At 39.0% G+C, this 18,045-nt stretch overlaps 1 protein-coding gene across 6 annotated transcripts in view; it reads left to right on the top strand.

The window, feature by feature from the left end:
* TNFAIP8 (TNF alpha induced protein 8) overlaps positions 1-11,875 on the top strand; it is a 110,657-nt gene extending 98,782 nt beyond the window's left edge. For all 6 annotated transcript variants that reach the window (XM_046668428.1, XM_046668430.1, XM_046668427.1 and 3 more), the window contains exon 2: positions 10,169-11,875. In XM_046668428.1, the coding sequence (XP_046524384.1) occupies positions 10,169-10,734 (566 nt within the window). In that variant the 3' untranslated portion in view covers positions 10,735-11,875. The remainder of the gene's footprint in view (positions 1-10,168) is intronic.
* The last annotated feature ends 6,170 nt before the right edge of the window (positions 11,876-18,045 follow it).

Below are 18,045 nucleotides of genomic sequence, written 5' to 3'. Positions count from 1 at the left end.
GCTTGTAGGATATTTTTTATTTAATTGTAAACACATATGAGACCTGTTGCTAGGTCTCAATTTTAAAATTTTGGCTGAAGTTTCATCTTAAGGAGACTAACTTTTCTATTCTCTTGGATACATTGTCAAAATTCTTTGAGGCTTTAATATAATAAGCTCTGTTCTGAAAACATTTTCCCTGGATTCTGTGTACAGGCGCACATCTATTTTTTGGTGAAAAAAATCTGAGAGGGAATTAAATCTGTTCATAGGCTACTTTCAACATGCCTTCATGGCCAGAGTATGTCTATTAGAAAATTGTAAACTACAGTTTTCTAGGAGTACACCTCAGAGAAGGGTCCTCCAACTTTATATCAGAACCACCATAGGGTGCTTCTTACAAATGCAGCTTCTTAGACTGCAGTCCTGGGGATTCTGATGCAGTCGGTCGGGCAATCTGCATTTGTAGGAAGCCTCCAGGCCCTTCTACTGCAGATGGCCCATGCCACTGAGGATGCTGCCCCAGATACCTGCTGTATCTGTCCTCTCCCTGCCGGTATCTTCTCAAAAACTGAGTATCTTTGTAGTGAGTTTCCCTGGGCTTTGACAAGATGTTATGCATAGTTTGCATTTAAGGTTTTTCTAAAATCCATAGGACCCACCTGCATCCTTGGGTTTCTAACATATAGGTACACTGCTGGGCAAATTTTTAATCCCTAACCTGCCAGTAGGAATTCTATAGGTCAGCTCTGGAAGACAGTCACATTTATTTCTGTAAGGCAGAATCTTTTTCTTCAAAGGCAATCTCTTGGGTCAATGTCCTTTTATGAAACCTTCCTCAAAGCCAGCTTCCCACCCTCACCCCAGCAAAATGAAAGCACAGTATCTGATACATCATAAACACTCAGAAGTTCTGTTGAATGTTTTGTCTACGGGTTCATGTTCTCTCTTCTTCCGTCACTCCTATTTCAGAAGACTGTATGATTACAAGAATGTATCATCTCATACCAGGAGAACTTCAACAATATTTACCTTAATAGTAAGGATAAGAATAGTTTATGTTACTTGATCTAATTATTTTATATCTGGCACTATTCTAGGCACTTTACGTAGATTATTCTCATTTAATCCTCATAAAAACCTGAGGTATCTCCATTTGCACTTGAGGAAACTGAGGCATGGAGAGGTTAGGTCCTTTGTCCCGGGGACCCAGGTGCTCAGTGTCAGAGCCAGGCTTCTGATGCAGACAGTGTGACTCTAGAGCTCAGGTTCACAGCTGCCACATTGCCTGGCTGTGCCCCACTGCTTGTCTTGCCCTCCCCTGTTTGCATGTGACAATCGGGAATCCATTCCAGAGGGGTGGAAGAACCCAAGTCAATTTGTTAGCTAATAATTTCCACTGACTTTATCCTACCATTATCCCTACCTATCCTATCCATTAATTTCTTAATGGATCCTCTGCGAAATTAGTTTGGAGAACTTGGGTAAGTAAAGTTAAGATGTTCCTTTGCTGCACTAATCCTCGAGACCTTTCCCATATGATCAATCATTTTGTGCATCTCAAAGGGGATCTTAGTATATATTGATTCTCAAACTTATTTAACTTGAGAAGTTTTTTCCCCATTACACTCAACTTCTGGAAGAACTAGTTTTGCGTTTCGTTTTTAATGTAGTTTGGAAAAAAGCTGGCTAGTGCTTTTGTGGGGTTCCCAAGAAATTTCTCAGGTCCTAAATATTTAATCCTTACTTTTAACCCTTTCTTATTTAGTCTTGAGTGTTTTTAGCACTTACGTACTTAAGTAGTCTTTAGTGATTACTTACATTTACCTGGGATAGTCACAGGTCTGTTGTCATGGTGTAATTACTACTGGTGCCCTTTTCAAAGGTATCCTATTTGGACGAGAAACTCTATGACGTGGTCTCTTTCTTGTCTTTTCTTTCACTTCACTTAGCTGAGTATTATTAGGTCGTCCCCTACCTTCAAGAGGAACCTCTTTTTTTAAAAGCTCACGTAGGGTAATGTAATTCTTAAGAGAATAGCTTAAGGAGATATCTGGGTTCAAATTCCTCTCTTCTACTTACTTGAGAAAGTAACTTAATCTCCCTGGCCTCAGTTACTTTATCTGTAACATGGGGATAATAATAGCCTCCTTGGGGTTGTTGTGAAGCTTCAATAAGATCATGCAGATTCTGGGCAGTTCTTGGGATAATGTAATAAGAGTTTAAAATATAATGGCTAACCGGTGGGTTCTCATGACTGTAAACCTCTCCCTCTGACTGTGGGTAGCCACAAAATTCATTTCTATTCCTGTATCCTCTGTCCTAATATTTACGAGACTGACATTCCTGGGGGTGCAACCTTACCACTTCTTATAAATATCATCAAACTTCTTCCGAATCCTGGAATTAGTGAACTAGGGCGGCAGGGATATCTGGTCTGAGTTTCTGCCGTGCAGCAAGCCGTCAAGGCATCACGTGATTCCTGGAGCAAACTGTCTGAAAAAGAGCAAAGATGTAGTCTTATATGAAGTTAAAGGAATTGAAACTCAGGCAATGACATTTTAATTTCAAAATCATCACAAAAGTAAGCCACGGGAATACAGAACGCACAGTTGAACCCAAAATCATGATGAAAAGATTCCAGAATTAAAGCAACAAAAACAGCCTGAGATCACACAGGGAATGTCTTTATAGTGTTTTCTTTAGGACATAATTTCCCCTGTCCACAAATTTGGGAAATAGGAGATATAAGGAGAAATGAGTAGAAAGAACATGGTGTCGACGAAAATAATCCATAACCAATCTATAAATGAAAATTTGGGAGAGTTTATTCTGAGCTGAAATCTGAGGACCATGGCCCGGGCGGGGCCTTTCTTCCTGAAGGAAGAAAGGGCACCGAAGAAGTGGGGTGCACAGAGTGGTTATATACCCCCAAACAGGATGTTTCACATATGATTGAAATGTCCCTTTTACAATAGTCGCAAGACTGCTCTGTCAGCACGGTGATTGATGGAAACAGCAGGTAGGTCTGCTGTCTCGGGGAACACAGCAGGGTGGCAGGTCTGCTGTCTGGAGCTGGGTGGTCATAGGTGAGCTGGGTGGTCAAAGGTGAGTGCAGCAATCACTTCCTAGCCTAAGGAAAGATGCTTATCCTTAAGGAAATGCCAATGTGGGGGGAAGTTGCACGTTTATCTTAAGGCCATTTGTTCTTGCCATAGTAAATGTTTTAAAGCAGATATGCAATGCGTGCTCAATAGCCACAGTCAGGCCCTTTTGGAAAAAACAAAATCAGGCCGAATTGGGTTTATACCAAATGACTTCCTCATATACTCCAATATTTCTTACTGCTTGCCATTTTTATTTGTCAATGGTATGTTAAAATACTGAATTTGAATCTTTCAGCTGTATTAAATAAGGGGCAAAACTCAGTGTGCCTTTGTGGTCTGTCACAAGCCTAGCACACCGCTGGGTGTTTTCAGACTTGTAACTCATTAAATCTCATTTAAACTATGCCAACTGGAAATGATGCCCCACCTTAGCAAATGAGAAAACTGAGGTTTGAAGAAATTAAATTGCACCCATGTTTACAACCTGAGACTCGACCTTGAGGCTTTTCTTTCCATCCACGCTGTTCCTCCTTGGCTTCCTGCCCTGCCTTCAGGTCTCTGATTCTCTGGGACGCTTTGGAAAATCTGGGTGAGATGCTGTGACTTTTTGGAGTAATCTTGGTGGCCACTGTGGGTTTTCACTTTGGCGTTATGTTTGGCCCATTTCCATTACATCTTAACCCTGTGGCACAGCTTCGTGTAGAAGCTGACACTGTTTCTCCTCTTGTCTTTCTGTGGTAGCCTTCGATTCTGTTCTCCAGGGGCCAGTTTTCACTGGACAGAATACCCTTACGCTACCTATCAGAGTCCTTGTAGTACTCAATCTGTTGCTAACAAGAGATTCAACACCTTAAATTTCAAAACACCTTAAAATTCAACCTCTTAAAAAAAAAAGAGAAATTCCCCAGTAAAGTTTTAATATACGTTAGATTTTTTTAAAATGTCATCATGGAAAAGGAAATATAACTCCTTATTAACTGACCTATTTGAAGTCTGTGTTTTCATGAACACAACCATATGGCATTTTGCATTTCTCAGTTCCATGTTGCTTCTGGAAGGAGTTGATTAATTTTGACCAAATGTGATGCAGTACTAAAGAGCATCAGAATGTATTCGAAGTTTAATTTGTTGAGTTCTTTAAACAAACCTGTGGAGAGAGCTGTTCTGTGCCAGGCATCCTGTGAGACTTTTCTCTGTGGCCCATGTCCATTTATCTTTGGAACAACTCCAAGAGGTGGGGATCATTATTCTCAGAGATGGGGAGACTGATTCTCAGTAATATCCCTGAGCAGTATGGCAGTTCATGGGACCATTATATACAGAATATTTGGACTTTTGTAAGTATAATCTTCTTTTCCAGAACCCTGGAGGAATAAGTTGCCACAGGAAGTGTATACTAGTTCTCACTAAAGGTTTATACTGCAACTTTTTTACTTTAAATGGTTTTGATGAAAAGATTCTAATATGTGTTAAAGGGTATATTTTTAAAGAGGCAAACGAATGATGCTCATAAAAATTCAAAACAGACTTGCCAAAGATTTTACTTACCTCATTAATTAGTGAGGAATCAGTAAGCTCTTATAATTGGTTTCAAGGAGAATCCCAAGTGCAACACAGACAAACAGGAAAATGAGGAATCAATTGCACCTCCACTAGACCAAATTTATTTGTATCTCTGTGGACCAGAGCCATTTGCAGTGCTATAAGATTTACTTACAGAGTTGTAAAACAGCTAAGTGAAGAACAATAAAAGGAATCTGGAAGGGGCTGCTTTACAATTCCTAATGCTCCACTGAAAAGCCACCCAGTGATTTTTTTTTCCCCCTTTTTTGGCCCATTTCAATGTCATTATTTTTCTGACATTTGTCTTCTTTATCACATTGCCTTTTAAAATAAGCATGTACTTTTCTGGAGGTGGTGGGAGACAGAGATTGAATGATTTAGCTTGTCACTGTGATGATGCTTACCATTGGTTTTTCAGGAAAATGCATACCTATCAAAATTTGGATTCAGTACCATGTGTATTGGTTCTCTCAAGGCTATGTTCTTTTGTGGTAGGGCCTTCATCTATGTGACCCAAGGCCGACTGTTGGGTTAAGGTTCCTGGCACTTGTTTTTTCTCTCTGGATAAGATTGCCTCCAGCTTGCTGTCATGGTCATTGCTGCTGACGCTTTCAGCGTCAGCCCTTCTCACAGTTCCACAGTTCGGATCTCTGCTGCTTCTGGTTATGGGCCTCTTCCCTCCTCTCACTCTCTTTTTCTTTCTTTCTTTGTGTTTGTTGTTTCTTCTCTATCTTGTTGAATTTCCCTCTCTGGGATTTTTGAGTGTGGAGGCTGGTGTCACAGATATATCTCCAGCCATTCCAACTCTTCTTTACCTTTCTCTTGGAGCACTACCAAATCCTAAAGTAGGGAGTCAACCCTTAACCTGTTGACTTCTTTTGTGACAATGTTTATGGTTGGTTATAGCCACTTTCTTATCCCCAAAGCTGTATTTGTACTAAGCTCCATTTAGGTTTGGAATTATTCAGATGCAAGAGAGCTAAGATTTTATATATTTGTTTAAAGAATTTTTATTAACAGACCACAACATCCAGACATGCTCTCCAAATTGTTTTCTTTTCCATCCTTCTAATACTGGGCCCACTGGATCAAATTTTAACTAGGCAAGAATTAGCAGTGACATAAATGTGCATTTGTAGTCATCGTTTAGAAGTTCCAAGCGTAACAAATTTGATGGCTGAAGAAATTATGTATTTGCTGGTGAGGTTGTAAAGAAAGTGACTTGAATGCTTCACTGTTTTAGCAATTTCTCAGTAGGAGTAATGTTATGGGGAAATTTTGTTAATTTCTGAAAACTATAGCTTTTTATTAATTAATGCTATGAAAAGTTTTGTTTTATTTTGTTTTTGCTTCTGAGCACTTTTCTTCTTGTATACAGGGGTCAGTATATTTTTACCATGAATTATAAATCTCCAAATTTATAATTGTTGATGCTAAAACCAGGATTCCCTGAATATAGTTTGCTTTACAGCAAACATTGCTGCAATGGACTATTTGATTAAGCCAAGAAAGGAGACATAGAGACATGGGGGTAGCAGTAAGATAAATAGATGTAAAATAACATTTACACCTATTTCTATAAAACAATCTTAAATAGTTTTAGCATAGTGTTAATCCTTTGTATATGTTTGGTATGTAGCATCATTTTTCTTTAGTCAACAACATATATGTATATTTCCAAACACAAGTGAATTCATCTTAATAGGTAAAATATTTAATCAATACTTTCAGCACTTTCTCTTTTCAGAACATCTCCTATTCACATCTTAGTTGCTTCCCAGGACATACCTTTGGTCCATCCTTCTGTTACATGTTTAATCATAGAGTGAGCCAGAGGTAGAGGTGGGCCTATGTTTAATCTTCCACTGTAGCTCAGGTCAGAACCTTGCACCCTGCTTTTATGCCAAATATTTGTATTATTGTCCTCTGATGTTTTCTCCTTGTGTCTAATAAATCCTTCCTTTTTAAATTGATGATTTCCTCTTTTAATTGATGACAGCAAGAGAAACCACACTTTGGAGTACACTTAAAGGGAAGAAAACCACATATTTATCTGCGTAAAACAAATATCTGTTTCTCTATCTTTTAAGATAAACAAACAAAAACACCCACAGATGTATTTAAAACTCATTTTGCAGGCCAGCATGCTTTCATAGAGAAGTATTTAAGTATAGCGAAGAGAGGGGGAAGCTGACTTCTGCTTCTGTCAGAAGCACCATTACCAGGCCCCCTTGTAGGCCCAGGGGATGACACAGTGAACAAGATATGTAGTCTCTGCTCTCAAAGACCTTAGGTTCTAGTAGTGAAAGACAGACAATAAAAATTTAGGCAAATGATGAGGATTTCAGGAACAAGGATGTGTGATGCTTAGCAAAGAATTTAAGAAGAGCATCATTTTTTACTTTACATTTTAAAAAACCATGGCTGCTATGTGGGAAAAGATTGGAAAGGGGCTTGGACGAGGCTGGTGTCCGTGGAGGTGGAAGGAAGTGGATAGAATTTAGAGAATTTGGGGAAGGTAGAATGGAAAGAATTTGGTAATGGACTGGGTAAGGGAGAGGATAGTATGGTGGATGCCTCCCAGGTCTCTGACTTGAGCAAATGGATGGAAGGGATCCTTTTAATTAAGATAAAGAACAGAGGAGGAGTACTTTGGGGGCAGGAGGGAATGAAGGATTCAGTTTTGGACAGGGTACATTTGAGATGCCTGCAAAATAGCCAAGGAAAAGAAAAACCTTGAATGTATTTGTAAAATGAGTCCGGAAAAGAGGTCAGGGCTGAGTTATAACATTGGGAGTCATTGGCACATGGATAGTATCTGAAACCATGGGAGTGGATGAGATCACACAGTGATGAGGGTAGAATGAAGGAGAAAAACTTGGACCTGGACCAGCTCTGAGATACACCAGGCCTTTCAGGGATCTGGTAAAGGATGTGAAACTGACAAATGAGCTTGAGCAGGAATGGCTAAGGGCAGTTAATTTGCAAGAAAAAAACGTCATATTTCATGATCACAGACCACACAGTTCTGGCCAGCAACTCTCAACCACAACCCCCACTTGGCTCTGAAAAGCCTCCAGTAACGCTAGAAGAGAAATCTACTGTGGAGGGGAGAAAGAGCTTCATCTTCATTTTAAAAGATGATTGCACCAGATATAATCCAAAGAATACAATTAAAGTCTAAAGCTCCTTTTGTGCTTCTAGAGCAGGGTTTGAAGTTCCTCTGGAACAAATATGAAACCCCTCAGAGATCAACTTCTCTGTCCTGGTTCTGACTTGGTTACTGGTAATGATCTTGCTTAGTTGGCAGCAGCCTGGCCATGTATGCTTTCTCTTGCAGGAAGTTAAAGTGCTATACCATAGAGTTTTTGTTTTGTTTTTATGTTTGAAATTAAATGGGACATTTAGATTTACTATGAAAAGTAACTTAGAAGAGGTGCAAACTTGCAAGTCCAGCCTTGGAAAAAGGAGCACAGAGGAATCTTTTGAACCCCTCTCTCTCTGCTTTCAGTTATTTCACAAGGTACAGTATTTCCATCTAATAGACATTGCAGTAAATCTGGATGAGATGTTTGTAGACCGTGCCTTGTCCTAATAGATTAAAAATAAAATAACCTTTCGACTTTATATAAAATAAATTCCTGAAATCCTAGTTATTTACTGTGTATCTGAAAATCTGGGGGTATTTCTTCTTATATAAATCAGGTTTATTTATTTGTTGAGGTCCATATCATAAGTTTGGTGATAGAAGATGGTCCCTGGTCTTAATATGGTAATATTGACTTGTGTGCCATTTGTTTTGATATAAATTCTTTAGTGTGAATTAACCAGTACACTCTTTTGCAAACAGTTGAAGAATAAGAATAGAAATGGACTACTGCTTAAATGATGAAAATGTAGAAAAGCTTGGAAACCTTCCTCATAAAGTTGGCTATTTCTCATGTTTTTCACTTTCCTTTTCTTTCTCAAAATATATTTTAGTTCTTCTTCTGCAGTTTCAGTTCATGTTTCGGAAGTTTAAATATCGACATTTGTGAAGGCACCATTTCTAGTTCAATCAAGATGTTCTTTTGGGGTGAATATCCCTGTATATTTATGAATGATATTCTGGTCATTAGGTATCGCTTTACAGCTACCTTTACTATACACCATGAGCTACTTTGGCCCAAATTTCAAAAATGACATGGCAGTTCCACATTCATGGAGTCACTCTTATATATCCTCCTAGCCTGGATTTGGGAGCAGCTGCCTTTTTATTTTCTAATGTTGCTACTTTGTCCAAACTAGAAATAATTTACGTCATTGATGCCCTGACTCATTCCTACATATCTGTATTTTTAAGCCTTTTATCTTTCATTATTCAATGGCTGCTTTCCAACACCCAGGCCTAGGCTTATACAATGGCATATACAGAAAGAACAGCTGCTCCTGGACCCAAAGGTGGAATTGACACCCCTAGATCTCTAGCTCTGAGGACCAAGGAGAAGAGGGAGAAAGCACAGTTTTAGTGGAGCAGCATTCACAGGGTAGGGGAAAATTTTGGAGAAAAACTAAACCTGGTCTGGAGAATGAACATTTATTGAGCATTTTCACTGACTGTCAGCTAGTAGCATCACATAGTGTCTCATTAATATTCAGTACATACAACTCTTATTCTATGGATCTTAAACCTCTGTCAAATTGAGTTATGATAATTCCAAAGTAAACTCTAAGGATCAGCTTTTTCAAAGCATGTTGTTCAACTAGCAGTTTCATTAGCTCATACAGTATGGTTACTTCCTCAAAATGTATAAAAATGTAAAGAGTACAATGGCCGTTCATCAGAAATAGCAAGTGACAATAAGCTCGCCAAGGAATATTTCTGTCCAACACTCAACTTCTGGGAGCTGAAATTCAGGGTGGTTAGGATGGCCAGACTGGTAGGTGCTGGCCAATGTCTTGGGAAATTTGACTTTTTGCAACTGGATTATAAAGCAGAGCTCTACTTTTGATTTGCATCCATGAATTTGTCATTTTACTCAATATGTATGCTCTGTCATTTATTCCTCTTACATTTAAATGGGTTTCTTTAAAGTATTCTTGATTACTGTTGCCCAGAGGAGAATTGTGGTATTGATTATATATTTTTGATATATTTCTTTTAAAATTAAACTAGGGTAAAATTGCACTGCCTCATGAGACATACTATTTTTATAATCAGAAAAAGTTATTTTTAAAATGGTTGAACTCTTTAACTTCTAAACAAACTATTGACCACATAGCAGAAGGTATAAAATACTTGAAGTGCCAAAGACCTTAAAGATTATGCATAACAACCCATTAATTTCACAAATGAGAACCTCATGCCCAGAAATGTAGGAAAATTTTGTTCTTTTCTGAACAGAAATGAATGTCAGTAGATGGGAGGCAAACTATATAGGGGGAAAATGAGAAGGAAAATACTCCTTAATATATGGTTTTTATTGTGCTTCTCTTGCTGATATTTACTAATCTTTTGTCCTCCCCCACTTTGTTTTTAGTGGCCACAGATGTCTTTAATTCCAAAAACCTGGCCGTTCAGGCACAAAAGAAGATCTTGGGCAAAATGGTGTCCAAATCCATCGCTACCACCTTAATCGATGACACGAGCAGCGAGGTGCTTGATGAGCTCTACAGAGTGACCAAGGAGTATACCCAAAACAAGAAGGAGGCAGAGAAGATCATCAAAAACCTCATCAAAACAGTCATCAAGCTGGCCATTCTTTACAGGAATAATCAGTTTAATCAAGATGAGCTAGCACTGATGGAGAAATTTAAGAAGAAAGTTCATCAACTTGCTATGACCGTGGTCAGTTTCCATCAGGTGGATTACACCTTTGACCGAAATGTGTTATCCAGGCTGTTGAATGAATGCAGAGAGATGCTCCACCAGATCATCCAGCGTCACCTCACCGCAAAGTCACATGGACGGGTTAATAATGTCTTTGATCATTTTTCAGATTGTGATTTTTTGGCTGCCTTGTATAATCCATTTGGAAGTTTTAAACCCCACTTACAAAAACTTTGTGATGGTATCAACAAAATGTTGGATGAAGAGAACATATGAGCATGGGAATTAAGATCGTGACTGCTCATGATTTATTTGAAGATGGAGCACTGCTGATTTATGAAGGAAAAAAGAAGAATTTTTTAAGGATTATACATATTTCAGAAAGATTTTGCCCAATTCAATTGTCAGACATTAACGATCATGTTTTATGAGGCTTGTTTTATTTGAAGAAAAGCATATTGCCAAAAATTCTGGTAAAAAGCTTCCTAACGGTTAACAGATCGTGGGCAAGATGTCTGGCTGTGTAATGCAAATATAGTTATACAAAGAAACATACGTATGGCTTCAAACCTCAAGACATCTTTTTTAGGGCAGTTGTTGTGTTGGTGGCACATTAGATATTTCTAACGTGTACGAAGTTATGTATTTTGATTCACTTTTATTCCTTACTATGTATATGTACCTTTTTAAAAAAGCCAAGAACTTTCTCTTGCTGTCATTGCTCCTTTTGAAACAATTCCATTTTCAAGTCTATCTTTGGTTAAAGATTCTTTTGTTAGAGATTTTGTTATTGACCTTCAAGAATTAAGTCTTAATTAAGAATTAAGACATTCAAGAAGTAAGGCAAAGTGAACCCTCAAAAAACTCCGTCTCTGAAATCAATACTGTAGAAACCAACTGTATTTGACATTATGAATAATGTCTAATATAAGAATATGCTTCTGGAATCAGGTCTTGTTTTTTAGTACCAACAGTGATACTTCCCAAAACATGATAATTCCCCAAAATGTAATGGCATGACATTGCCTTGAAATGCTTGCTGAGGGCTTAACTTTCATGTTATCTTGAAAATGGGCTGATGGAATCTCCATTTTTAAAATGCATTTCAAATATAAGAGACAAAGAGAAAAACCTAGATTGTTCTTGCAATTGGGACAATAAAAAGTAAGTAGTATTAAGAAAGATAAAACAATCTTTATTTTAGAGATGAGCCCATCAAAATAATTTAGAGGGATGAGGGGCAAAAGGGAAGAAAGGATATTGCTACAGAATATGAGAATGAAAGTTAACGCATTTCAATGTTTAATAAAGTTTGATAGGTAAATAAAGAATGTTACTTTTTTATTTAACTGATAAGGTTTTTGCTGTTTTGTTATTTGCTGTTTTGATGAGTAAACCAAAGAATATTTACATTCCATGCAGTTCGTGTGTTGTTTCTATATAATTTCATGTGTGTGAATGGTAAAATAAGCATTTGCTTATTTTGCAAAAAAAGAAATGGAAACCTGCTAGCCAACTGTTTCCACTTAGGAAATAACAGACTGAACCACCAGCACTAAATATTTGCATTGTCACTGGGTCTATGATTTACTGTATGCCTTTGCCTTGAATTTGCCTGCCTTCCAGAATATTGACATTAAAATAGTAGCTCACGAAGTAAGATCCTACTACTGAAAATTCAAGAGGTTGAGATCTGCTTGAACCCACTACAGCCTAGAGGAGGTGGTCACTTTCCCTGGGACCCTTACGTGCTTGTCTAAGGCAAGCAACAGAGGCAAAGACTATCTCCCTGTTTGATATGAAATCCTGACACCATGATTTGAACTGAAATTACCATTCTCGCATTCACAGCCGGTCGGGGATCACTATATGTTATAGCAATAGCGTAGTATCTGCAGAAATGACCCTTCTAATGTCACAGCCTGCTAAATAGCTTATAAATTTAGTTCAGCAGCCTTCCTTGACCAGTTCTGCTTTCCTCACAAGGGAAGGCTATGAGTGTGATCTGTGGGAGCTACTGGTTTGGTGCATTCTGTTCTCTACCAGATCTTCCTGAGCAGAGGTGTGGAAAAGGGAGTGCCTGGGCAACTGGTGGGTGCTTCTTGCTCATCTCCAGCTATGGACAGGACCAACCAGAGAGAGAGGACCTAAGGATAAATTTAGATCAGTGTGGGCACATTGGGATCATAGAGTTATGCTTGCAGGCTAGCAATCAAATGTGCATGGGGGAGGAGGAGAGCCACCCTTCACGTCACACAGAAGGATGGCAGTACAGAGTATCCTGAAGGAGGGAATCCTGTTTGTTGCCCTCTCTCAGCAACATCTGGAGGGAACCCATCCGCTTACCAATCCTGTTCCTGGAAGGCATGCCTTAGAAAGAGCAGTTACAAAGTCTTGACCAGCAAATTCCTTTCTGATGCAACAGGACTCCCTTTGTGCATGAATTTAGTTGTGGGGGAAAGCTGGAAAGAGTCCAGATGTGCTTAGAATAGATAATTCCAAGGCAAGTTAATAGTCATTTTGGGGTCTAATAAACATTTTTTAAAAAATTGAGTCTTTTTACATTTTGGGAAAAATCATGAATTGTCTTATAATTGATTTTTAAAATTTTGTGCCGATGGCTTCTCTGCAAACATGAGTTAATATAATAGGTGAGTGATAATAGTAGCATCAAAGCTGACACTTAATAGAGTGGTTGTTACGTGCCAGGCACATTAACTCATTTAATCCTGGCCACAACCTTCACCATTTTACAGATGAGGAAACTAAGGCAAGAGAAATGAAGGAATTCGTCTGAGGTCACATAGTTATTAAGTGTTAAAACCAGGATATCAATAAAACCTTATTTTCATTTAAAGGTGGTATGGATAAAGGCAATTCTAGAAACATCATTGGTTCAGGGAAGAGTGGTCAGTGCACTTCTGAAATGATTTTTCACATAGTGACATCTTAGATTGTGTTTAAATCATACAGGTCTGACCTGTTCTCTAAAGATCTGGGTATGATTTTGTACAAAGACATTTTATGAACTTTACAACATGACTCCTAATTTGGGGGCATCTCCTGGCTCAAGTTCCTGTCCCCTGTGGAACTTCATTTCGAGGTTCTCACAGATAATGATTTTGAACATTGACCCATGAGGTACAGTGTGCCCCTCCCGGCCAGGTGGTCTTTCCATGATGAAATATTTGTAGTAAAAAATTGTGGTATTTAATTGCTAGGAAATTAAAATATTCTAATAATACAAACTTAATTAGCATGTTAATAGGATTGATAATTTTTACATTTTTAGCCAATCTTGCATTTCCCAACTTGCATTAGCTAGATTAGTTGAACTTTGCAGTGTTTGAAAAATCACTGTTGTACTTGACGTCTTGCGTTGCTGGGCATTAAGCTTCTATGTAATTTGTTAAGCTCAAAGTAGATTTTAGCATTTGCAATGCTGTTTATGACGATAAAGTTTTATCCTAGCTCTGAAATAATTTTCTTTGCTGTGATTCAGATAAAGTTTTATAGAAACCCCCTAATGAAAATGATGAGACACTAGCCAGAAAAATGAGTCAACTTTTTGTTTCCACAATGGAACAACAGGAACATCTTTTGGAGCTTATAATGACATATCATGACAAACTATTAAAAATCCGTTTTCTCTTTTACTGAGGTGCCCTCATGGTTACTTATGTATGCCCAGAGCCAGAAAGACATTTTTATCTCAGAGTATTTCCCAAAATGGAAACATTTTTATGTAATATTGATTCATGTCTGTCTAGGCAAAGATGTGTTTTCCATCTAGCAGTGAACATCAGCCCCAAGTTAGAGGGGACAAGCCACTCCAAAAACATCCTGCTGAGCCCTGAAAAAAGATGCAGATAAGTCAGCCAGTGTTCATAGTTAAGAGAAAAACATCTGTGCTTTGGAAAATATTCTTCAAGTGTAAAGAATTGTGCTCTGGGCCCACCAAATTTCCATGAGATCTTTAGAATTTTTGCCAGCCAATGGATAAAGCCCCCTCTTCTTCCTTCATGGGCGGCTGAGGAAATTCTCTGCCTTGCCCACTCACAGCTGCTTAACTGTATTTCTGCCTCATGGAAATAACATGGCTGATCAGGCATTTGGGGTTTGTTCTTAACACAAAGAAAGAATACTTGATTTTAAAAAGTATGTGTTTTGATTCGCAGAATGATCCAAGACAATATGCTTCTCTGTACTTTGGTTTTTCCATTTAAAAGTGTACAGATGGATTAAGTTATTTAAAACGCCTGACGTGAAGTATAAACACAAGGCATGGAAGTGAAAACTCTGAGTATACATGCCTAGATTATCACCATTATCTGGGATGATTGATGTTTTATAAGAAGGCAAGGTTCCATTTTCTTGAAAATGGACTTTCATCAGCCCAGCAGGAGCCACCCATCCTAAGTGACTTGTCAGCATCTTTTGCTGCCCTCTTCTAAGACCGCATCTTTTCACCAAAGGATAAATACTTGCCAGGTAAATTATAAAAATGTAAAAGACATTCAATGTCCTGGAGGAGGACTTGCTGATAATTACATAAAAGTGCCAACATTATTGCTGTTCCCTAATCATATGGACTTTGTGTTCTCATGACTGAGGAGTCATGTTTTTAGCTTACTGAAATAGTCGCTGGAGAATGTGCAGTGAAATTCACGAGTAGAAACATTCCATAGTGTTTTCAAACACCATGTGTCAGGAGTCTGGCATCTCTTCCTCCCGGGGACTCACTGGGGGGTGGTGAGGTAGAACCCAGCGGCTACAGAGGGCGTGTGCTGGAGTAGTCAAAACCGGTGTTTCCAGCTCTATGTCTGCCAGGGAGCTCTCGCCTTGTCTCTAAAATTTGGATAAAATCAACTACCTCATAGTCTCATTTTAAGGATAAAATTAAGACATGGAGGGCTTTGAAAGCCCCTGAGGACTGTTCCTGTGTGAGGTGTGGTTTACCTACGCGATGAAAATAAGCCTGGAGCCTAAAATAAATTGAAAAACAGGCTTCTGCAGCCCCAGAGAATTTTATTAAATTCCAGTCCCCTTAAAAAGTTGAATTTTAGGGGCCGGCTCTGTGGCCGAGCCATTAAGTTTGCACGCTCTGCTTCAGTGGCCCAGGGTTTTGCTGGTTCAGATCCTGGGCATGGACATGGCACCGTTCCTCAGGCCATGCTGAGGCGGTGTCCCACATGCCACGACTAGAAGGACCCACAACTAAAATATACAACCATGTACTGGGGGGACTTGGGGAGAAAAAGCAGGGGAAAAAAATTGTATTTTGCTTTTAATTTAAGAAAATTGTTTTGGGTTGAGTTGTTGAAAGTAACGGTTTCTGGCAGTTACTTGTGTATGATATCCTAGCCAAAGAAATTCTGAGTCTCTTCAATTATTTTATCCTTCCTGCTGGTTTCAGTTATCTATTGCTGCGTAAATAGGCCACCCCAAAATTTAGTGGTTTAAAACAATCACCATTTTGTCATTTCTCATGATTCTGTGGGTGGACTGGCTTTAACTGGGCAGTTGTCTTTACTGGGGTCTTATATGGTTGCAGTCAAATGGTGGATAGGACTAGAGTCTTCCAGAGATTTGACTCTGCCACTGGGATGACTAGGCCTCTCTTCCCGGGGTCTCTACTTACTATTTACTCAGAGCATCCAAAAGTTCAGGAGCAGAAGTTTCCAGATCTTCTTAAGTCATATGCCCAGGACAGGCATAGTGTCATTTCTGCCTCATTCTACTGGTTAAAGCAAATTACAGGCTGTGTGTAGGGTCCTCAAGATCACCTCAGGTTTAATGATTCTCTAGAACTACTCAGTGAACCCAGAAAAGCTATTGTACTCACAGTTAAGGTTTATTACAGTGAAAGGATATACATTAAAATCAGCAAAGGAAAAAGGCACGTGGGCAGAGTCCAAGAGAAAGCAGGTTCAGCTTCCAGCTGTCCTTTTCCAGGAGAGTTTTACAGACAAGACTTAGTTGTCTCAGCAATGATATGTGACATGTACAAATGTTGTCAACTAGGGAAGCTCACCTGAGCCTTGGTGTCCAGGGTTTTTATTAAGGGTCAGTTACATAAGCATGGAATGTCCACGTGACTGACTTTTGTTACTCAGTCTCCAGCCCCTCCAGAGGTCAAACTGATACAGGATGTCCTAGAGTCCCAGGTGAATAAAAATAGGTGTTTACTGTAAATCACATTGTTAGCATAAACTATCTCTTGTGGCCCAAGGCCCTAGTTATACAAAGGCACTGTTATCAGGCAAGATATACTAAGGGCTTAAAAATTATCTGCCAGGACCTAGTCAAGGGTCAGTCCTTTCTTTGGAATGTGCAGAGTTTGATCATCCCTAGCCTGCTGAGTTATCCCTTAATTGCACACAGGTCCAACGCCGATTAAGTATAGGACAGACTGCACAAAGGCATGAATTCTGGGATGCATGGTTCTTGGGGGCCATCCTTGGAGACCAGCTACCATATTATTATTTTCCCCTCCTGACTCTAACAGAGATAACTGAGTAGTTATGGAGTCTGAAATTCTTCATGGAATAGTTTGTTTTAACTGGATACAAACACATATATGTATAAAATATGAAATAGTTGACTCACCTGTTAATCACATTCTTGTCCATGTGAAGATGTGAGTCCCATCTATGCCTGATGGATTAATCTCTTCAAGAAATGATAATTGAATACCTGTTATGTGTCTGACACCAGGCTGGGCCTTGGAACTACACAATCACACCTAGTTCCTCCACTTGGGGAGTTTACTAGAAGGTGGGCACGCCGACAATGCATAGGTGAGTTGCTACTAAATTGGGATTCCCAGGATGAAGAGGAGCCCCAGAAAGGCTTTGTTAGCCACAGGCAGGTTTTCTGGCTTTAAAATTTTCAAGCAGTTTTTCAAGTTTTAAATTCATGATTTAAAAGCAACCCACTCAAAGTAGTGGCAGATTTCGTTTTCATAACCAATGGGAAGTACACATGCGTGTGTGCGTGTGTGTGTGACGTGACAGTGACAGTACAGGTAAAAGAAAAATGTTTACAGGCCATTTTTTTCATTCAAAATAAAAATGGTTGTAAACGAGACCGTGGCAAAATGTAGATTACACACTGTACCGAGTGGAAGAATCTAAGTGTAAATTAAGAAGTAACATTTTAGTTAACATTTAATAAACATTCTAATTAACATTTTAATTAACATTATTTAATATTTAATTCTTGGGACTATCTGAGAAGTAACAACAGGAAAGGATTTTTTTTAAATAATTTTTTCAGCAATAGATTGTTACCCAACTTGTGAAGCTGGATAGACTCTGGCTTCATATCCTTGTCCTTAGTGAGGTATAGCTGTGTCCCCTGAGGCCTCAGGCCAGGACACAGAAGTTCATGATTGAACTGGTCCAGTGAGCATGGCCCTCCATGTTTCTTGCCAGCCACGCCACAAGCCATCTCTCAGTGGGTCCTGCCCGCTATTTGGTTCTGTCTGCTCACTTGTTGCTAATCACTGGCCCAAGCTCACTGAGGCTTGGAGAAGAAACATTAGCAAACAGCGTGACTTCTTGCTGGGAAAAGATTGGAAATCAG

This window comes from Equus quagga, chromosome 7, assembly GCF_021613505.1.
Source record: "Equus quagga isolate Etosha38 chromosome 7, UCLA_HA_Equagga_1.0, whole genome shotgun sequence".
Classification (NCBI taxonomy): Eukaryota; Metazoa; Chordata; class Mammalia; order Perissodactyla; family Equidae; genus Equus; species Equus quagga.
Note: the sequence above shows the minus strand (reverse complement) of the source record. Positions and strands in the feature narration are given on the sequence as shown.